A 24,003-nucleotide genomic window follows, 5' to 3' on the forward strand; every position below is an offset into this window, starting at 1 on the left:
ATCGCACTGCAAACGTATTTACAGATGAATGGATCAGTAAATTCTCTCCTTATTCACACCGAGGTAGCAAATATCATTAAACACAAAGATTTGGGAAGAATATAATGGCAGAGGAACACTCGCTGTTATTATAGTTTTAGGTGCATAAAGGCCTAATTACGTCAGTAGTTCAAAAAGTGTGTACCTTTATATATCCATAACTATAGAAATTGCTCTCCTGATTTTTTTTTTTTTTTTTTTTTTTTTTTTTTGTAGAAATGGAGACGATTCCTAATTCCTATACACATAATGGCGGCCTGTGATCGATAACACTAGCAATACCAGTTCACAACAAGAAAGCCACGTACATGCGATTACTCATAAGCTTGCATTTGCGGCTTAAGAAAAGCCACGGCCACAACACAATGAGACACAAGAAACATCAAAGAAACAAATCCAAACAGCTTAACAGTCAGAAACAGAAAAAATGCTTTTAAAACCACTTGAAATGAGGATATTAGCCGTCAAGGCTCTGTGCATTCAATTTCAACCAGAATAAAAACAAGTGAGACATTGTTCTCCTTCTTACTAACTAGCAGAGGTGAATCAACCCTAATAGCATATGCTAAAGTAAATATACCAACCATAAGACAATTAAGTTGACTATATCTACAAAACTAAAATTATTAAACAACACAGCATCAACAGTACCTAGAGGCTAGATGGTGAATCAGCTGGTAACTAATATATTGTCAAAAAAACTAGTATGTAGTAAATAGCTCATAATTACCTTAACTACTAGCTAACTAACTGTCCGAAAACGAAACTCACTCATTGTCTTATAGAGGGACTTTGTATCTCCAAGGGTTATCACACTTATAACCCCAACTGCGTTATGCCAAGATCGCATCGGCAAGATCCTGGTAACTACCACTATGAAGGTAGATAATCACATGACTAATAATGCAATGACCAAAATCGAGCATATCCGATCAGTTTCAGGAGTGTAGGCCTATCAATTATGTGGCACTCATGATTCCCTCCACAACATTAATGACTCCCTGCCATTATAAGGGTGGATCCAAGACCGAAGAAGGGAATAAACCAAGACTCAAGTCAGTTTTTTGCTAGAATGAACACTTACAACCCAGGGTAACAAATATCATACACAAAGATTTTGGCAGAATTAAATGACAGAGTAGAGATGTTCACGATTGTAGTTTTAGGCGAATAAAGGCCTAATTATTTGACTAATTTTAAAAATGAGTGCCTACACAATTCAGCGCTCTATTTCTCTTTTGAGAAATGGAGACAATTCCTACATACATATAATGGTGTCTTGTGATCAATAACACTAGAAAATACCACAACAAGAAAGCCACTAACATGTGATTACTCAAAAGTTTGCATTTGCAACTTTAGAAAAGCCACAGCACAATAAGACGCAGGAAACATTAAGGAAACGCATATTGCAACAGCCTAACATTCAAGGTTGACACATTGTTCTCATTCTTACCAACTAGCAGAAATGGTGAATCGACCCTAATGGCAAATACTAAAGAGTAAAATATACCAACTTAAGTTAACTATATCTACAAAAACAAATTTATTAAACAATACAACATGAACAGTACCTACAAACTATCCAACCAAACCAGCTTCAGCCCTTAACTAAAACTATCAAATCGCTTACACATTCCAGCTCCGGAAAAAAACCGAACACAGCCGCAGTTTCTAACATTATTGTTTCTGGTCCACTACGATCTCAAGGAATTCCAAACACATTAATAATACTTCCTCGGCCTTCCACGCTTCTTCGGACCAGAAGCAACACCATTTGAAACACCACCAGTAACAGCACCTGACCTCGTAGTCACCCTCACCGGTGTAGTAACAGTAGCCGTCACCGACACTACATTATTCCCACCATTCTCCACCGGCACAGGCGCTGGCATCCAATTCGGAAGCGAAGACCCAGACACACCTTGAACCGATATTGGCACAGGAGCAGGTTCTTCCGGCTCCACCACAATCTCCGGCGCCAGCTCCGGCTCAGCCCGTTTCTCCTCAGCACCATCATTTCCAACCACAAACCCCATAGGAAAAAAACCCCAACAACAATAATAAGCCTCTTGCCCCGGAACTAACGGCGGCAAAGACGGAACATTAACACCATGAAATGATTTATCACAACTAGAATTAGGACATCTCAAACAAAACCCCTCATAAGCCTTTGGAAACTCATACAAACGGTAACAATAAGGACACGTCGTCCAAAAAGTCGCATTTCTCCGAACATCCGCAGCTACCTCCTCTCTAGCAGACGCCGCACTGTTCCGTGGACCGGGCCCATTAACAGGCCCAGGCCCGGTTCTACGAACCGGTAACTTATCTTGCTGAACCCAACCAGGAACCGATAAATCAACCCGAGCGAAAAAAGATAGATCTTTATCATAATGAGATTTCTTTACCGGATCGGAGAGAACAGCCCAAGCATCAGCAACGAGCTTGAAAGCATGATCGGCGAAATGAAAGCGGCTTTTGTCGGGATGAAGGAGAAGAGCGAGACGGCGGTATTGTTTCTTGATAAGGTCGAGGTCGTCGGATCGGCGATCGATTTGGAGGATGGAGTACCAATCAGGGTTGTTGTTGACGCGCTTTTCGGAAGCGATGAGAACGTCGATGATTGCTAAGATCTGATCGGAACCTTCAAGAAGGGGTTCGGTTTCTTGTGCTAGGATTGCGAATTCTTTGGAACCCATTAGATCTCGGTTTTGGAGAAGCTTTTCGGAGATTCCTAGTAACCGTTCAGCTTCTGCTCGAGTTGCGTTCATCATTTTTGTTGTTTGAGGAAGTGAAATGAAATGAAATGAAGTTGCAGAAATTGTTGCTCCCCAAATAATTATGTTTATCGGTTGTGAATTGATGGGGTTTGATGGAGGATGGGTTCACTTATTTTGATGCATGTACTGTAGTAGTAACAGTACTTTGGACTCAATTATGAATAAAATGCATAATTGTTCTTACTTCATTCATTCTAAAATACTCTCTCTCTCTCTCTCTCTCTCTCTCTCTCTCTCTCTCTCTCTCTCTCTCTCTCTCTCTCTCTCTTGTTACCACGAAACACAAGTCTCCCGAGGAATTTGAAATCCGGTTGCAGTTAACTGCCGAGGAAAACTGATTATGCAGATAGTGGGTTCTGCATAATTCTAAACATTTTCAAGCCATTTTTTCGGCCAGTTTTTACCTGTAATTAAACCAGAACATTTCCAAAGGCAAAATAATTCACACAAGATTGAAACTCGGACATAATCAAGATAAGTACAATATCTTTTACAATTGTTCATAATTAAATTAAACCGACATTTGGTTAAAATTAAACAAACGTTTGAAATTCATCAAAACATTACAAAGTGTCCATAATTAAACAACTCATTACACATCATTAAATTAAATCCCTACTTACATTCAACGCAATTGCAAATGGAACGAACATACATATATAATATATTATCTTCCACCATATTCCAAAACATAAATCCGACGTCGCTGTCGTCGCGAATAAGCAAAGGCATATAGCTTGCCGTTTTTCATGCGTATTCATCTCTATCTTCTCCTAGGTCTATGCATGGCATTTGACCAAACAAGTGACGTGTATATTGATTTTCACCAAGATGCTCAAAATAAGTGTTAAGTTGTGCCTTCAAATTGTCAAGAGAGTCCGTCGGCGTTATCATAACCTTAACCGTCTTTTTAAACGCAGAGTACCTAACACGCCCTTCAATTTGTGCAACCTCAGACATGTCTCACTTGAAAAAAGGTTTAAGAAAAGAATCATATATTAGAACAAAATTAAATGGAATGTAATAACGAATAAATCAAATGCGTAAACATTAATAAGCTATAAATAAGTATTGCATTAGTTTCACCACATAAAAGTCATATTATCATATATATATCAATATAAATTACATAATGTTAGTTATATATTGGCCACAAAAAATTGGCGTTACAATTTCGACCCCAAAATATACGTCGATGTAATTTCTACCAAAAAAAAAGAACTAACACCGACAAAAAAATCACTCATTAAAGACCAAGTGATTGGAGAAGATCAAGTGACATAGAATCTTCCTCATCTTCCGCAATAACCTCAAATTGTTGCTTTGGTTTTTCGGGAGTGTCCAACAAAATAGGCGCCGCTTTGTTTGACTCCTTTTGTGGTTTGGACGGTTTGTTTCCACTTTCAATAGCCATGAGCTTTCGGAACAACTCATGTTGATCCAAATACTCATCTTCCCAAGTCACCGCATCTTCTTTCTTGTGATTGTGCCACTCCGTAGATGATGGAGGTAGTGGACAACCATTCTTCAAGGAAATAAGCACGAAATGATTTGGAATTGCCCCAAGGCACAAGATGGGAGTTTTTTGATTACTCAGCGGTGGTGGTCCTCTTAGTGGGAAAAACGATTCCGAGTTTCCAACTTCAAGATTTGTCAACACGACCACACACATTTTGTAATAATTAGCAACAATGTGTCCCATGTCCGGAAAAGTCAACCACTTATCAACAAGATGTGCACAAGTTTTTGTATTTGCGGGAGGATGTAAGCCGTTTAAAATGTAGTTATAACGATCCTCACCCGCAAATACTTCAACATAATCATCTCTATGATCTATCAACTCTTGAATAAGATGTGTACGGATCATGAGATGATTTTTTCGGTCAAGCCCATGAACTCGGCTATAGCCCGGAATCCGCAATGTCCATCGCCGATAACATCCACCACTTTTTCAATAAATAGAAGCATGAAGTGTGGCATATAATCAATAGGACGCATAACCGGGATAGCCTTAGGCTTTGGATACCGAGTAGGTGGTGGAAGTGGGGAAAGTGATGTTTTACTAACACGAGCACCTTTTTTCCTTTTATACGATGATGTTGTTGGTGATGGTGACGGTTGACTATCCGGATTTTGGGAATCAACAACCTCCCAAGAAGAAGGGATCTGACTAGTCGATGTAATTTTTCCTTTAGACCTCGCAATGTCGACTTTTTTCTTTGCTCCCTTGGTTGGTACTTTTCGTGGTGGTGGAGACATCAAGGTGGTTTCAGGAAATGCCAACTGCCGCAAACCCTCTTTGACCTCAAGCTTCATTTGGAAAGGGAGTTTCTTTAGACATTCTACAATAGCCTTCAACTCAACCTCGACACAAAAAGCAACTTCGTTACTTTCTTTGCCCATAGATAACCTTAGCCAATGGTGGTATATCTCATCCAATAAAATTGGCTTCTCTTGAAGGAGCTTAGTAGCAATTTCACATGCACATGGTAGCCCGTAAGATGTCCTTTGAACACAACCACAAATGTCATTGTCCATGCACAATGTTTCCCTACAACGTGTCTCTTCCAAAGCAATGTTGTCCAAAGAATATCTAGACACATGACCACCTAACCCCGAGTACAAAGTGACATCTTTGAATCTATGTTCCAACACGCAAACGCTTTGACCAAAGGATGTTTGTATAGCAGTGAACTGAAGCAACAACATGTCATGTATTTTCTCCCAACAAGTACCCAAATCACCCACACTATTGTCCAAGTATTTCTTCAATAAAGCATGAGCCGATTTGACCCTGTTTGTGGTCCTGCAACTAAGATGCAACACATGGTCTGTCCATGCCCTCACAATTTTGTCCTTCACTTCATTCAAGGTGGTCATGGCATAATCTACAAAAATTGGGAAATCACTACATGAATCTTTGAACTCCACTAATGCATTTGCATATAACTGTTGAGTGGGCGATTCAACCATAGCTTTCCATGCCTTCATTATCTTCTTGACCACATCACGATTGCTCACCTCTTTCCCATCCTTTTTAAAACCCAAAGGATATTTACAATCTAAGACACACCTTTGTTTAACATTTGCTTGCACATGAAAGTAACAATTCATTGCATAACTTTCGGGAAAAACATGTGCAATCGCTTTCATCAAAGACATATCCCTATCGGTAACAATCACCTTAGGCATATTCATCTTTGACGAAAGAAGTTTACGCAACATTTTTAAAACCCAAACAAAGTTTTCCTCTTTCTCATGTGTCATAAATCCAAACCCAACCGAATATGTCAAATCGGTTGAAGTGACCCCAACCACCTCAAACATTGGCCTCCTATACATGTTGGTTTTGTAGGTGGAGTCCATAACCAAAACCGTTGGAAAATTGTTAAACAACTTAATGGATGTTGGATGAGCCCAAAAGATATCTTCAATTGTATTACTTTCACGTTGTGTTCTTGAGTAATAAGTATAGTTGTGCTCCTCCAACTTCGAGATTAGAAATTGCAAAGGTTTCTTGTCACCTCTATTTTCCTTCCATATTTGTTGACGTTCATTGTACACTTGCTTCACATTTGTCATGCAATGTGGTCTTTGGTTCTTCAAATGTATCAAAATATTTCTTGGAAGCATCTTGCTCTTGGTCAAGTCACGTACAATCTTCTTGTCGTCCTCCTTTAATCTACCGGCAAGAATGTGTCCTTCTAAAGCCGGCTCCATGGGATGGTTGTGAACTCCATTAAGAATGTTCAATCCTCATTCCTTTGTTTGCTTACTTTGATATCCACTAATCATGAACAAGCACCCACATTTTCTTGAGCCCGTTCTCGCATGCTTCGGTATTTTTTTTCGGCACTTTGTGAGTTCCACTCCTTTCACACACTAGCCGGAACATTGGATTGATCAAGCTTGATATTTGTGTTACAATTGTAAATCCCGTCATATTTGCTTGACGACGCACCCACTCAAGCAATTCATCTCCATCTTTCGTCTTAACGTCGTCTGAAAAAAACTTAGCCGTGTCGACCTCGTGGGGTTGAAGTGGGAGGACACCGGAGCCGCCAACATACTTTGAAGCTTCAACATGGACGGAAGCTCCATCAATGTTTGGTTTCGCTTCAACCTTAGGCGGTTTGACATCTCCGGAATTTTCGACAAAATTTTGTTTTGTCTCTCCCGGAACATCTTTCGCATTCTCTACCATTACTATAATTAAACAACACATAAATATGAATTAACAACTACGTAATGTATAAACATCAATGCCATAATGAATTAAAATAAAAAAAAACAAAAGAAAAAAAATTGAAAATCTGGCAGTAGCTGCCATTTTTTCGTTGTGAAAATTTTTCACCAAGAGTTCCTCGGCACCTTACTACCGAGGTTTTCCTCGGCACTACACTACCGAAGTTTCCCTCGGCAGTTAACTGCCGAGGATTCCCATGATAGGGTTCTACGTAACTGACGTAGATACCCATAAAACACCCAAAAAATCAATCGAATAAAATGCTCAATACCTGTTTTTTTACGTCAATAGTGTGTTGATACCTCCTATGCTTGATGCTTGAATGATTTTGGATCAAGAATTGATTAAAAAAAAATGGATTTTGGGATTGAATGGAGGTGGAAATGAAGGTGATGAAGAAAATAGTGTGTAGGGGGAGCAGGTGGTTGTTTCATCGGATGAAACATTTTCCTCGGCAGTAAACTGCAGCCGGAATTCAAATTCCTCGGCAGTTAACTGCCGAGGGGGTAAAATCGTATTTTACTAGTGTGGCACAGCCTTATCACATGTGGGAACAACAATTCTCATGCAATAAATAAGAGTATATTGGTAGAAAAAGGTAAAAAAATGATTTATTAGTACTATTACAAAAAACCACAAAATATTAAGGCTCCGTTTGAATTAGTAGTTTAAGATTGAATGGAATGGAATGGGATGGAATGAATTGATATTCCATTGTTTGGATTTTTTAAAAATGGATGGAATGGGATGGAATATGATCGGATCAATACCATTTCATTCCATCCTCTCCTCTTATGGCTCTGTTTGGTAAAAATAGCGGATAGCTGATTGTAACGCCCCAATTTTATTTAATCATTATTGGTTGATTTAAAGTCTTTTTATATATGATTTTTATATAATTATGTTGATTATGTGGTGTGTTATATTTTATTAAATGAGTTATTTTACTATTTAATAGAATAAGTGAGAATTAGTAATTATTAGAGTTGTGGGGTTAATTAATAATTAATAGAATTAATTGGGGAGTTAAATTGAAATAAGTGGGGAGTTAAGAAAAAGGGAGAAGTCAGAAAGAAACAGTTTTCACTTTTCACTTACATCAGTTTTGGGAGAAAGCAAGAGAAAACCAAGAGGAGAGCCAAGTGAAGAGAACCGGATTTTCTGTAGAGTTCTGTCCTTCATCTAAGGTAAGGGTGAGACTAACATTCAGTAATCATAGTGTATAAATTCTGAATTTGTGATTTAACATGTTGTTCTTAGGTTGGATAATTGGGATTAGGTTTTGATTATTGATTTTTGAATTGAAAAGTGTAGAAACCATCGAAATTGTGTTAAGAATTGATGTTCAGGTTGTAGAATAATCATAGGTTAAGTTTCCTATCAAATTTGGGGTTTGGGTGGATGAAAAATTGGGTTTTTGGCTGGAAACTGGTCTGTTCCCGTAGAGTTGTCTGTCGCAACTCGCCACAGCGAGTAAACTTACTCGCCTCGCGAGCTGCACAGTGACAGCATCACCTGTTTCACGTTCTTGCGTCTTTTTCACATGTTTCTGTTTTGAATTGGCATTTGGTGTGAACATGAAAGTTGTAGATAATTCTGTTAGCTTTCCAATGGCTTTGGTTTGACTCGAAAATGATATTTGGTTTTTGAGATATGATGAAAATACTCCAAGGAGGTCTTAGTGAAATCTTATGAAAATTCAGCACAAACATTTCTAAGTTAATCCAAAACTTATGGGATAATTCCAAGGCTCAAAACTAGAAGTACCATGAGTTCAATTAAGGTGTTTGAGAGTATTTAACCTATGTTGTGGGTAATGTTGGTTAATGTTGTGGGTAATGTTGGTTAATGTTGGGTGATGTTGGTTAATGTTGGTTAATGTGAAATATATGCATTATGTGGATTATATAACATGATTTAAGTTGATGAATCAAAAGTGGAAATAATTATATATCATGAAAGATGTTGATATGAGTTACACTTGTTGTATATGATGAATATGAATTACTGTTGACTTGCTGCTTATTGTTGTATGATGCTGCCTTGCTGGTGATGTATTAATGTCATTAAGATCCTAAGTTGGTCAAAGTTGTTAAATCGTTCGAGTCGATCAAGTCGTAAGGTGTTGATCCAAGTTATTGGAGTCATAAAGAGATGTCTAAGTCGTTAAGATGTTGAGGTGTAAGACATATTTAAATATGCACTGTTTGAGTAGTAGTTGTCGTTGTTCACGTTGTTGATGTTGTAGTTAAGTTGTATGTTGATATACACCAAGTCGAGTCTATTGTATACTCATAAACTGTTGAGGGCTTATGCCCTGGAATGCTTGTCATTCAACTGTTGAGGGCTCATGCCCTGGAATGCTTTATCATTCAACTGTTGAGGGCTCATGCCCTGGAATGTTATCATTCTAATTGTTGAGAGCTCATGCCCTGGAATGCCTTGTCATTCAAACTGTTGAGGACTCATGCCCTGAAATGTTATCATTCAAATTGTTGGGGGCTTATGCCCCGGAATGCTTAGTCATTCAACACGATGGAAATGGTGGTACCTTGATGTTGTTGTTGTCGTTGTTGTTGATGGAGAATTTGTCGTAGTTGATGTCGTTGTCGATTGATTGTGTTGTTGTAGATGGAGTTGTTGTAATTGTGGTTGTCGTTGAGTGAGTTATTGTTGTTGTTGTTGTCGTCGTTGGTTGATTTAGTAAGTGTTTTTAAAGATGAAGAAGTATGAATATTATTGTTGAATATATGATGCTAATTATGTTATTTAATTAAGTTGATGATTTATATATCTACTATTATTGTTTGTGAATCTCACCCCTTCTGCTTGGAATTGTTGCCCTTCGTATGGGTAACTTGCAGGTATTGAAGAATGTTAGAAGTGGTGGCTCAAGTGTCTTAGGGCTCTGATACGTAACGGGATGGGATATTGTTGTCATGTTTTCATTCCTTATGTATCATTATGAACTTGTTGAATGTGGATTTTTATCTTTAAAGATATTTTGTTGAGGCCATGTGCCAAGGGTTATTGGAAGTTGTTTTAACATTGAAAAATACTTTCCGCTGCAATGAACTGATATTTTATCAAAGTTGAATTTAATAAATAGTACTTTATTCTATTTATGGATTTTTGAAAAGCAGTGTAACATGCCCGTTAGGTGTTAAACTCTGATTTACTTTTATATTTATGTTGTTGGGAAAACGGGGTGGTACAGCTGATAAGCTAGCTTATAGCTTATAGCTGATGACTGATAGTTTATAGCTTATAGCTGATAGCTTATAGTTGATGACTGATAGCTTATAAGGTAACTGAAGTGTTTGGTAAAACTAGCTGATAAATGTATAATGACATAAAGGGCATTCTTAATTTATAATAAAATCATATCAAATAATATTTAAGTATTTGTAATTTCGTAATCTAAATTTTCTTTAAAAATACTTTAAAATAATTAAAGGTATAATTTCATTAAAATGTAACACAATTGATGGTATATTTTTTAAAGAATAATCAAAGAATAAAGAACATGTCCGTGAGCTTAAAAAAATAATAAAGAACATAATACTAAGGTATATTTTCATAGAAAATATAAATAAATAAAAACTGAAGGTATATTGTTGCGTTGCGTCAATTTTTTGTAAGGTATATTGTATAAAAAAAATAACAACGAAAGCCATAGAGTAAAAAAAATAACACTAATAGTATATTGTTCCTTCAAAAAAACTATTAGTATATTATTCTGTAAAAAAAAATGGTATATTGTACTATTCAATGGAACAAGTAATTTGTTCCATTCCATCGTATAATACCCAAACAATGGAATAAAATATTAATTCCATCACTATTATCAATAAAAATATTTTTTAGATTTATCGAATAATTTATGTATGTGGTCTATAATACTGAATAAATAAATTTCTTAAAAAAAATATTAAATAAATAAATTAAGTACTCAATGAATCTAATAAATGTTTTTTCTTATAACTATGATTGGGTGGAGTCCTAATTAAGAAAAATGTATAAATATAAAAAGAAAGAAAGAATAATATTTTAACTAAAACATCTTTACTATGAATTTGTATATTTATAGGTATCATAAGTAAAGTTGAAGATATTGAATTGTAAGAAATACAAATATTATTTATTAGAGGGTACACTCAAAAGAAGAAGAAAAAGTGATTAATGTTGTGTTGAAAGTTGAAAAGGTCAATTATTGTGGGATAAGGAGGGTATTGTAATGAGATGTATTCATTTAGAATTCTAAGACTTTTTCATGACATTCAAAGACTTTTGTTTAATTTAAGCTAAATTGATCGCTCATTCCCTTAACTTATATTTTTTTTGAAATAAGTTCTATAACTTGATATGTTGTCTTTATTTTCGCCAATCAATTTGATTATACTCTGTTAATTTTAACCTCAAATGTTTATGTTGAACTAACAATGAAGGTGATCTATCGTAGAACTTCTTATTATTTTATTTATTTATTTTAACTCTTTGATCTTTTCAAAAAAAAAAAAAAAAAAAGGTATGTTGGATATGCAAATATATTGTGTCTTACGGTGATCTACCAAGACTAATTTGTTTCTTTTTCTTCATCTTCTTCCCTCCTTTTCTTCACAATCATCCTCATCAACCTTAAACCTAGAAAAAACTTATAAATTCATTAACAACCATCATCATCATCATCACTACACCTCCTCCGCCATCCACAACAACACCTAATCTAATCACCATAAATACATCAACTCAAAAATAAAAAAAAAACTCTAAAAAAAATTCAAATTTCACTCTTAAAACGATTATCTAATATCAATTCACCTTTCACTCTTAAAATTCAAACACTTAATTGACTGTTTGGTCCCTTAACTTTTTTTTTTCTTCAGAATGGTCCAATAACTAAAAAAACCGTCTCAAAATGTTCCTTTATGAACTCTACTATTATCAAATTTGAGACGAAATGGACCAAAATAGATAACGACAAGATACATAAGGAACCAATTTTAGACGTTTTTTTAGTTATCGGACCATTCTGAAGAAGAAAAAAAATTAAGTTAAGGGATCATATGATCAATTAAGTCAATTTCTTAACTCTCCTAAAAAAAAATCATTCCTCTTCAATGGAAAATTCATCCATATTTTTAAAACTCGGCTCAGTCATCGACTCGGCAGGGGTACTTGGTTATTGATCAAACAACTGAGTCGTTGGTTGAACTGCATAAAAGAATCAGATGACTTGGTTATTTCACTCGGTCTCCACAATTTTTTTTATCTTTATATTAAATAAGATGACTCGAGTAAAAAAAAAAAGTTAACACTAATAAATGTTTTAAAAAATCACCAGATAAATTAAGATGATTTCTCAAATAGGTTCTTTAAATTCAAGGCCATCAACTTTAATATTATTATATGATCAAAACATAAATTAATTCTTTTATATATATATATATATATATATATATATATATATATATATATATATATATACACATATATGTGTGTGTGTGCATATATTAAATTCGAAACACTTTGAAAAAATAGAAAAGTATACTTGTACAATATATTATGATGATAAAATAAAAAATAAAAAGAGAATACATGTTTTTTTTTCTTCTAAGAAAGACAAAATACAAGTTATGAAAAAAAAGAGACAAAATACAAGTTAAAATGTGAATTGAAATGGTGTATTTTATTACTTCCACTGTCCCTAATTATAGGGTCATTTTGAAAAAATAACGGGAATTAAAATAGTGGATATTTGTATTAAATATGTTTGTAATTACTATTGTTTTTACAATTTTATCCTTTAAGAGAGAGGGTTGATTTATGTTTTCAACATGTTATTTATTGCTGATTGAAGAAAAAGATGTATAATAAATAAGGGCATGCATGTAAAGAAATAATTAATGTAGTTGGAAATAGGAAAAGGGTCTTATAAAAAGGGACAAAAAAAATTCTCAAAAGGGTCTTATAATTAGGGACGGAGATAGTATATGGTATTTTGAAATAATATATAGTTAATATGAATGAAACATTTATCACTATGAGTAGCAGTGGTGCAGTGGTGATGGTGCCTTTCATAAGTTTGAGTCTGCTTGTATGTCTGTTAAAAAAAATTGCAACCCGATTTGCTCATTAAATCGCCGATTCGCTGATTTTAACCGAGTTTTCCCGGTTCATGTTGGTTCGTCTGGATGGATTCATCTTATTCTCTTGCAACTCTACAACCCAACTCAGTCCCAAAACTAATTCAAAATCAACTTGATATAGTTGTTCAATAAAAAAAAAAATTGTAATCTGCTCATTAAACCGCCGGTTCGTCGATTTTAACCGAGTTTTCCTGGTTCATGTCGGTTCGTCCGGATGAATTCATCTTATTCTCTTGCAAACTCTACAACCCAACCCAGTCCCAAAACTAATTCAAAACCAACTAGATCCGCTTCTGCAACCCAATCCATGATCTCCTTTAAATATATCATCATCGCTTTGCACCGCCTTTAAAGGAAGATAAAGAAAATGAGTAATAAAACAAAAATTGGAGATGATGAAGAGAAAAATAAATTAGGAGAAGAAAGAGATGAGGAAAAAAGATTTTGTTGCATTTGAGAAAAATAATACGTGGGGTATTTTCTTATGCTCCCAATATACAACCCGAAAATTGAAATATTTTAAAAATCCCAATCGGTAATTATTATTCATTTTTATATCAATTTCTTTGTTGTTATCACATTCAATTTTCTATTTTGATTAAGTGATCCATGAATTTTGAAAACAATTACTATAATGCTTTAATGAATTTTTTATTACCGGTTAACAACAACCATCATATTGATCGGTGGAGGGAAAGAAAAATATCAGTGGAAACTGCAACAAAGATGAGAGAGAGAGAGAGAGAGAGAGAGAGAGAGAGCTTACACCCCCCTTTATTACCGGTTAACTTCTCACTCCCCTTTCTCACCATATTCTAACCTAAAATCACATCTTCATTATCACAACCACAACCCAGTCAACTTAAGGAGCTTACACCTATACCTGCATCATGTTAATATTCATAGCACTTATTAACTTATTTTGCAAGTAATCTAAGTAAAAATCCCCAAAATTAGTGCAAATACTTAAAATGTATTTTTATGCCAGTTCATCCACTATATGATCAATTTTCCATCCATTTTATAAGTTGTTGATATGAAATATCAATGAATAAAGAATTTGAATACAAGCCACTTAGTTAAGCGAGGTGAACATGAGCCAAGTCAAAAAGATCAAGTGTTTTTGGGTAAGGAGCTTCGTTGGGCGAGCAGAAAACGTTGAGTTCGAAGGGGAAAAGCTAGAGCAGTTCATTGGACGAGCAAACACTTCATCATCCAACAAAGTAAGGCGATGTTAATGACTTCCAAAGAATAGCTAATTTTTCCCTTCACTTGAAGCAACCTTGACTTGTTGGTGATTGTAACTTTTCCCAAAAAAATAGTAACTCTTTGTATAAATGAGATTCTACAAAGGGATATCACATACCAAGCCTTAAACCAGAGAAAAAGACATGAAGAAACAAGCTTGCACCATTTGAAGCCTTTTATATCTTGATTTCAAGCAATATGCGTGCTTTCTTTTTTATTCTTCTTTCTAGTAGGTATTCCACTCATGGATAACTAAATTTCTCTTTCTGTTGGGATTAGATTTAGATAACTAGGATTTTAATGTATTACTCTTGATCTAAATGGTTGTATACAATCTATTATTCAATATAATCTTTGATTTAGTTTCGTTCTTAATATTTTTTCCGACGTGCAATTGATCAATAGACTATATTGCTTAGCATTACAAGTTGATTAATGCTATAGATTTCGCCGTAGTTAGCCAAACATGGCAACATAATAGATGGAGTTATATTTTAATCTTATAAAGTATATAATCGATCAATAGGAACTATTGAATGAATAGATAGTGATGTTTAATCACAAGACAATCTTGTTGTTAATATTTTCACAAACAATTTCTCAAACAAATCTACTTTCGAACTTTGATTTAGAATAATGTAAAATAAGAAAGGTCAAAACAAAATGCAGTCTTTATGGATTCAATATTTTAACCTTTTTTAATTAAAATTGACATACTTACTACTATGCGAGCATATTAAAATCCTCTTTATCAAAATGACGATGTTGTCGTTGATTTCGTCCACATATTTTAGTCATTAAGCTTGCATTTAACCCATCTTAACTAGTCAAAGAAAATATTTATGTTAGTCATGTCCATTGCGAATTCTCTAGAGCAGATAAAACCATGTTTGACATTGGTTATAACAGCTTTTATACTTACCATGAATATCAAGCATATCACTAGTACCCTCAACATCCTCTTGAGGATCAAAGATTATAAAAAATAAAGGATGATTTGAACCTGTTCATGCATCAGTCCATGATCAATATGCAGAGAAATACGGAAAGAATTTATAATTTAGCATGTCTTATCGAACATATGAGTTCACAATTCATTTATACCAAAAAACACATGAAAATTTAATCAGACACTTAAACCTTTCTAGATGAACACGATGATATGATAAGTGATGAAGAGAAAAATGGGAAAAGTAATGATGATACGGAAGAAGACGAGGAACATGCAGTTGAGAATCATGGCATAGTCAGATTAATAGAAGAAATGAAGGTGCCATACACAATAGAACTTCTTCATGAATGGCCAATAAGAATGACAATGAACCGAACCAACTTGAACAAAGTTCGAGGTTTGACTCAACAATTGATTCATTGAACTTCGTTCATGAACCAATTCGTTAATTTAAAAAGTTGAACTTGAATTAAGATCTAATTATTGTAATTGTTAATGATAGAAAACAATTCTTTTTCTTCGAAAAAATAACTCGTTTCAATATGAATTTGATGATTTGGTGTACCGGTACTTTGAGTGTACCATAGAATTTGCCTATATATATATATATATATATATATATATATATATATATATATATATAATGATCTTTAATATATAAATTTATGAAGTAAATTTTTGAGGTGTACCGTAGAAGTTCTATATATATATATATATATATATATATATATATATATATATATATATATATATATATAATACTTTAAAAATATAAAATGATTAATTTTCATAATAAAATGATTTTGTTTGCAATCAATTAATTTGTTGATGATCTCAATCAAACAAATGAATTGAATTATTGTGATTTTCAGTATCTCAAGCTTGTCTATTTTGCAATTATTCTCATCGCTGTTTAATTTGTCATAATAAGTATATTCAATATGATAAACATATATAGATGACTTTCTGCAAAAGCGACTTTAACCTCAAATTTTTATTAGGGATATTTATTTACTCCAATTCAAGATACATACTCAACTAATAATATGATCTAACATAGAAGAAATGAAAACCAGCCATAGGGAATAGACTTGCAACTTAGGAAGAGCCCCAAAAAAAATGATTTGTCTAGCTAACATCATGATGGTGAAGAAATCTTGCCCCAAAGATCTACTCACCACCTAACATAGATGTTCTGGTAGTTGCCACATCGAGTTGCCACATCATGATGGTGAATCAATATGATGGTCTATTCTTGGATCGAATATTATGAATTTGAAAAACCTTATATTTCTTCTTTTTCGTAGCCCTAAACACCACCTTAATGAAGGGCTCTTCCGTGGCAGCATAACAGTTCTTCAAATATCTAATTGTGACATCTCTCTTAGATTAACTATTTGGTAATACCAAATAGTTAACTAGTTAATCTAACTCTATATTTTTATTTTTCATATTCTTGTAAATATATTTGTCTATATGACGATGTTGTGTACAAATTATATAGACATAATGTATAAAATTTAAAGTTATACCAATTGTGTAGTTGTTGAGTGACCATAAATAGCAAATATATTATTTACTACATTCATTATTTTCATAGTATTTTATTATGTAACCTCTCGCTTATTGCTCAAATTTTAAAGTTAACCAAACTCAATGTTTAAAAACATACATAAAAACAATTGCTCTATATTTTCACTGATACCTTCTAGTTATTTATATAAAATTTACATCACATTTTATACTTATGATAAATTTGAAAGTAGAATACATGATAATTTTCTATAAACATATAACACAAAAAAATAATAATAATTATACTTATTCTATATAGTCATACAACATTTTAAGAAATTGGAGATGACACCAAAATAAACAATCAACTAACACTTACATAATTATTCGCAATGGCTAACTATATTTTTTGGTGATGATCCAGTTTTTCATATATTTTAAAAGCAAACAAAAAATTTAATGTTATTAACAATTTAAAGTTAAATAAGTATAAATTGAAGCGTAAGAAAAATCACAAGTATAACAATATTATGACAAAAATAATTATATGTTTTGAAGTAACATAAAATGTATTTTTTTAGCTAAATTTTTAAAGATATTTTAGGGAAGGTGATGTTGAAAAGAAAATGTGATATGTCTTAATTGCAAATAATGTGTTGATACCTCCAAAAAGAAGAAGACAATCCAAATAATATTCTTTGTTGTCATATTCCATTTCATTACCATCAATATTAGAGTACAAAACCATAACTAGAATGTTTTATAGATTTGGAAAGTAAATATAAAACAGTTATTAGATGCGATCACAATAATTAGATAACAACTCTTCAATATTCTAGCAAAATATATTTTGTTTGGACATGTGAAAAAATTCTTTTTCCCCTCATGGCATTTGTGTATTCCCGTAGGTATGCTCCACTTATATTAGATAGTGTACACGTTCACAATTACATTCGTTCATACTACACCTCACAATAAAAGGAAATTTACACATAGCTATTTCACAATGTCTGTGTTCAGTACATCCAAAACTTTCTGTAAAGAAAAAAAAAAGTATAAGAATATGATTATTGATTGTGTACAAATTAAACACGAACTCTTAAAAATGACTGACCACCAATTTCCATTGCTACAAGAAATAGCGAAGCAAATAGGATCATAGCATAAAATAACTTGAGAATTTCAGTCATATTTTTTTCTCTTTGTATGTAACGAACATTATGATCTATTTATATTAGTTAAATATATGTAGCAAAGATCATGCTTTCTCCATCAATTATGTTTAAATGTCTCTTCACTACATCAATGTCTTGAATTTGTCTTTTTTAACACACTTAGGGTGTGTTTGGTTTGGAAGAGAAATTGTGAAGAGAGAAAGAGGTGAGAGAGAGTATGGGAAGAGAGAAATATGAGAGAAATAGAGTAGACTTGATGTATTGTTTGATATAAGAGAGATAGAAGAGAGATTGAAAAGAGAGAAGTTGGATGATTTTATGAGTTGACAAAAATGTCCCTATCTAAAAAATCATTTTGTACCCATTTTTTTAAAACAAAGTCAAAAAGTTGTTTGTTAATTGATTTTAAATTTTCTATTAAAATTAAAATAATTACTTAAATTACCATCTAATTATGTTACGTGTTTGTGACAATGTTTTTTAAAAGGATATTTTGAGGGAAAGATATTTGGCATGTTTTTCTTAGCAGTTTATTCATCATCACATAAATACTACAATATACTATTATTTTCATCAAAAATTGTACTTGTTCGTAAAAAAAAATTACCATTATTGTGTTAGTCTTGTTTAAACTTTTTGTTGCAATTCATACTTTTATTTTTTTCTTTCTCAGAGACGATTTTCATATACCAGTGGCTTAATTATGTTGTTAATTTACAAAAAGTGGACAAAGGGTATACATGGAAATACAGCAAAATAGCAGCCATCCATCCCATTTCTTCCCACAAGAGAGAAGATTGCAAAAAGCTGTGGGACCCGCAATATTTGGATCTCTCTCATATTTCTTTGCACACCAAACAAGAGAAGTACAACATCTCTCTTCAACTTCTCTCTTTGCTAACTCTCTCTTCACAATTTCTTTCCAACCAAACAAAGTGTTAGTAACAGGGTCACGTAAAATATTCTAATCATAAGAATTCAACCGCTTTTTACCAACTTTTTATAATTCTGGGTTAATAGCTCAAATTGTCTCTATCATTTCGGCGGTGTCATAAAATAGCCTTATAAGAAAAAGAAAAAAGGAAAAAAAAACAGATTCCACCTCTGTAATTTTTTTTCGAGAGGACATTTGTAATTGTAGATTTTTCATATTTTATCATCGTCTTGTTGAAAGAGTTATTAGTGGAAGTTTGAAAATAATGCCCAGAGTTAAAATATGAAGAATTCAAAATTACAGTAGTGAAATCTGTGGGTTTATTTTTTTTATAGGGGTTATTTTCAGAACTTGTCCAAATTACGGAAACTATTTGAGGCATTAACCCTATTATTTTTTAACCTTTCGTGATATAAAAAGGAAAAAAATCACAAAAGAGAAATAATATCATTGGACTAAATGGGATGTATTGGATTTGGATTTCAATAAACTAGTACAGTGACCCGTGCCAGCACGGGGAAATAAAAAACTTTTTTGATCAAATGTATAGATTTTAAATTCGATATGAAAAAAATATCATCTTAATTTTGTATATATTTTGAAATATCTAAAAATTCCATATAACGATAAAAATATTTTGGATTATTATACTTGTACTAATTATTTGTAGTATAAGATGCACTCATTGTTAAACTTAGCATATGTAACTTTCTTGCAAAAATACGCCGACGTACTGTGTAATAATATTTGTTGATAAAATATATTTTATTAATCATAAAAACTAAAAAATATGTATTTTTTTTTATATAATAGTCATTGTCACATGCATACACGTAGTCGGTAAATGCAAACGTTTAATTTTTTACGGGTGTGTATAAATATAGTTTGGGCTACAGAAACACCGATTGTTATTTGTTTTTAATTTTTACAAAACAAATGGTCTAATGTAAATATTGTATTTTAGGGTATCAACGATGTAAAAAAAAAGGTTTCGCGGATTGTTAAACATGAAAAGTGCATGAATTAATAGTCAATGGCAGGAGGATCTGCTTATATAGAAATTGCATGTCTATAATGACCAGTACGCCTTACAAAGAAATTAAAAATAAAACGACTTCCAAATAATAGGCAACTTTAGTTTTATAAATTATAGCAACAACAATTCTAAAACATAAGCAATGATCATACTTTTTGAAAAACTTCACGATACACAACATTTGTGGTCTCCTTACAAACATTATTATCTTCATCCAGGATGAGCAGCTTCAGACCTTTTCTTGAAGTTACTCGAGAGACAGCGACATAAGTTGTCCATGCGTAAACACAGGCTTAGGAAGATAAAACCCCACTCGAGATAAAGATTGACGCTGACTTTTATTTATTGTCATTGCAAAACAAAGCGTCAATGGAAATTGCATGCGCCTAAATTTGAAGGGTAGTCCTGGATCACTCGGAATAAGATTCATCCTGGGAATGAATACCCTAGTATCTGCCCTTTTTCCTGTAATTACGGTAGCAACTATCGTGCTCTTCCCTAGATGTGTAACTGTCAGCCTAGTACCATTACACAGTCCATTAGCCTGATCGATGTTTCTCATCAGCATAACTGGACATCCCACCTTTAGTTTCAACCTGTGATTTGGAATTCCAGAGCTCTTAATACCATTAAGAAATTCCAGTGTGAACCACTCGCTTTGGACATCATAATTTTCACCCGATCTACAAATAGAATCAGAGCTTAAATACTCTTTCTCTTCACTTGGAATCAGCGACATCATAAATTCGTTAACATGCTCAGCTGAATCAAGCGTTGGTGCGAGTATTCCCCTTTCTTGGAAAAATAGTTGGTCACCAAGGTTATCATTCAGATCGGGATACACAAAGTCTATAAGTGACATCAACGGATTTGTTGGGTCCGATATCAGCAAATCTTCAGGAGTTTCTACCTTTATTTCACCATTGTCATCCGAAGCATCGTTGCCGTCTCCAATTGAGAGTATCCACTTGCCAAAATTAGCAATTTCTACCTGCTCTGCATGTACCGAAGATGCACCCAATCTCATATTAACGGTAAGCCTCAACACATTACAATAAGCCCATATCTTTGATGAATTGACCGAGGCATCAACAATATCCGGCCTTGTTCCTCCTCGGACAACATGCAATATCTGCCTAAAATCACCACCTAAAACTACTGTCATTCCACCAAAAGGTTTAAGCGCGTTTAGGGGATCATTCTTGGACATGATATCACGCAATGATCGGTCAACTGCCTCAAAACACCATCGGTGCATCATTGGAGCCTCATCCCAAATTATCAACTTTGCAGCACGCATCAGGTTTGCCCTAGGACTATCCTTTTCCATCGTAAGCGATGACGCCTCATTAATCTCAATAGGGACTGTCGGCGTGGAGTGCGCGGTTCTTCCACCTGGTAATAGAAAAGCCGCTATACCATCGGATACAACATTCAATACAATTAACCCCTTCGATCTAACAGCAGCCGACAATCTTTTCCATATAAAGGTTTTTCCAGTACCACCGTAACCATATAAGAAAAAGAAACCACTGTCATCAGAACCAACAGACTCCATGATCTTGTCATGCACACATCTTTGTTCATCAGTCAGCATCAGTAACATATCAGCGTGTGTCTTTTCCAGTTCAACTTTGTTGTAATTTAGCTCATCAATGATAAGCTTGTTTGTTAAAGTTGGCATGTCTGCTGCGTTTGGCCTGAGCATAGATTTGAAGTCAGTAAGCGACGTCCGTTTTCCTGAAGCAGCATTTCAATTTCAATCAAACACATGTTCCTCAAGTCATCGCCACTGATACGCATATCTACATATTAAATGTAAAGTCACGAAATTAATATGAACACCTAAAGAAAAACGATAGTAAGAGAATATATGCAATGCAACAGAAAAAATGATATTAAAGTCACGACTCAATTCTTAATCGAAAAAGCTTTTTTCAGCTTAACTCAAACTAAAAAAATAAGCTTATTTGTAAAGGATTTCCCAAGCCATTATTTATTTAAAGCGAAAATAAATAGATATAGGAACTGCTACAAAATGATGTCATGAATGCTCACTAATCTAGATAACGTGAAAAGGTAATCAATTAAAAAACAAAAAATGTGAACAAATTAATCAAGATATACATAGTGGAAAGCTATATATGACAGTTTTGTGGCGTTGACAGTAGATAAATATATTTATTTAATAGTGTATAATCAAATTAACAGTGTATTTGTTTATTATTATTTTTGAAAGAATATTGTATTTGTTTATTATCACTACTTAAATAGATAAATATATTTATTGAGATAGGCATACAATACTTTGAACGGGACTATGTTAACCAATTTTCTAAAATGTGCCTTTTTAGACAGAGAAAAAAAATGCAAAAATTAGATCGTAAACAAAACAAAAAATGGTGCATAGATTTCGTAATAAGTACAATAAACATTACCTAGAATATTCAGACGCTTCCTACGTTCAAATAAGATATCATCGGACAGTAACTGCCATGCCGCATCCCATACTATATCAGGGCTCGTCATTGTCCTAGTGGTTAAGAGATGCACAAACAACCAACGCAATTGATGGCCCGAACCTAACTCACCATTTTCCGTGATACCATCTATAAACTCTCTGTCGCCATCAAGTAATCCTAAAGCAGAGCGTGCTTCCTGGAACGTGTCATAGGTATGTCCATTAATCGTTTTTATGCATCTATATCTCATGCAGCCCTTCTTAACGGTCAATAGTATCCTCATGTAGTACAACTCAACAGTCAATAGTATCCTCATGTACTACAACTCACATATACCAGGCGGCGTGTAATGAAGCCTTCCAATTTGATATCCTAGTTTACGTGGCTGCCACTGTTTGTCCTTCTTCTCATAAGTAAATCTTGTTGGAAATTCAGCATACATTAGATCGCGACCGCCTGCATACTGACGATTTGCTTCAAACCACGCGAGAAACATGGTATATGCTTCCTTGTTATACATCACCACGTCCTCGATGTCATGATCACCATCATATAGTACTGATTGTTCATTATGCGAGTGAAACGTTAGTTTGAGAACATGAGGCCATTTATGGTGTATATCAAAAGCAAATATCCTTCAAACAGCCTCGCAAGGTGAAACATAACGACAATCGTAATACTGCTTTATTTCATCAACCGGCTTGGACTTATCACGATTGTCACCGTCAACAGACAACTGCATCAATGCCTTATCAGGAACTTTGTTCACGTATTTGAAAAGGTACTTGACGGAGTTGGATTTGTTACAACATTCCACATTTACACAACCTCCGTATCTAATGAGAAGATGTGGATTGTATGGGACGACATAGCGATTATCCAATAGGACCCTCTGCTTGTCAACATGTATCCCAAAATCGTGACGTATGTACCTCGGGTAGCCCTCGTCTATCGCCGTAGTTCCTTTATAATCCTTCGGATAATATTTCGTACGTCTGCCCCTGTCCATGCAAGGAAAGAAGGGACGGGCACCACCACATGGCACGTGGCGCTGACGTGGCATGCCACATAATTTATTTTTTTTATTTTTTTTCAAAATTCTAAAAATTAATTTTTTAAATTGAAAAATCGGAAAATAAATATAAAAAATAAAAAAATCGGAAAAAGAAACTGAAAATTAAAATTTTCGATTTTTAATTAATTTTTTTTCTTCAAAATTCTGAAAATTAATTTTTTTTTAAATTAAAAAAATCAGAAAATTAAATTTTCGATTTTTAATTAAAAATATATATTTTTCAAAATTCTGAAAATTCATTTTTTTAAAATTTAAAAAACTGAAAATTAAATTTTCGAAAATTCATTTTTTTTAATTCTGAAAATTAAATGATATTTTCAAAAGTTATAAATTTTGAGATTATATAATTTTCAATTTTATTTTTCTTAAATTTATTTCTAAATTTTAAA

At 33.6% G+C, this 24,003-nt stretch overlaps 2 protein-coding genes across 2 annotated transcripts; both read right to left on the bottom strand.

Moving 5' to 3' along the window:
* Positions 1–1,341: 1,341 nt before the first annotated feature.
* LOC11437135 (uncharacterized) lies at positions 1,342–3,013 on the bottom strand. The gene has a single exon (XM_003615236.4). It carries the CDS (start codon positions 2,814–2,816, stop codon positions 1,764–1,766), a length of 1,053 nt encoding a protein of 350 aa, XP_003615284.1. The 5' UTR covers positions 2,817–3,013; the 3' UTR covers positions 1,342–1,763.
* A 14,915-nt stretch (positions 3,014–17,928) lies between these two features.
* LOC112422137 (ATP-dependent DNA helicase PIF1-like) lies at positions 17,929–22,855 on the bottom strand. Its single transcript, XM_039834714.1, has 3 exons — positions 22,516–22,855; positions 20,523–21,817; positions 17,929–17,967 (listed from the first exon to the last, which is right to left on the bottom strand). The coding sequence occupies exons 1-3, from the start codon at positions 22,853–22,855 to the stop codon at positions 17,929–17,931; spliced, it is 1,674 nt and encodes a 557-aa protein (XP_039690648.1).
* Positions 22,856–24,003: the final 1,148 nt, after the last annotated feature.

Source organism: Medicago truncatula, chromosome 5 (genome assembly GCF_003473485.1).
Source record: "Medicago truncatula cultivar Jemalong A17 chromosome 5, MtrunA17r5.0-ANR, whole genome shotgun sequence".
Lineage (NCBI taxonomy): Eukaryota > Viridiplantae > Streptophyta > Magnoliopsida > Fabales > Fabaceae > Medicago > Medicago truncatula.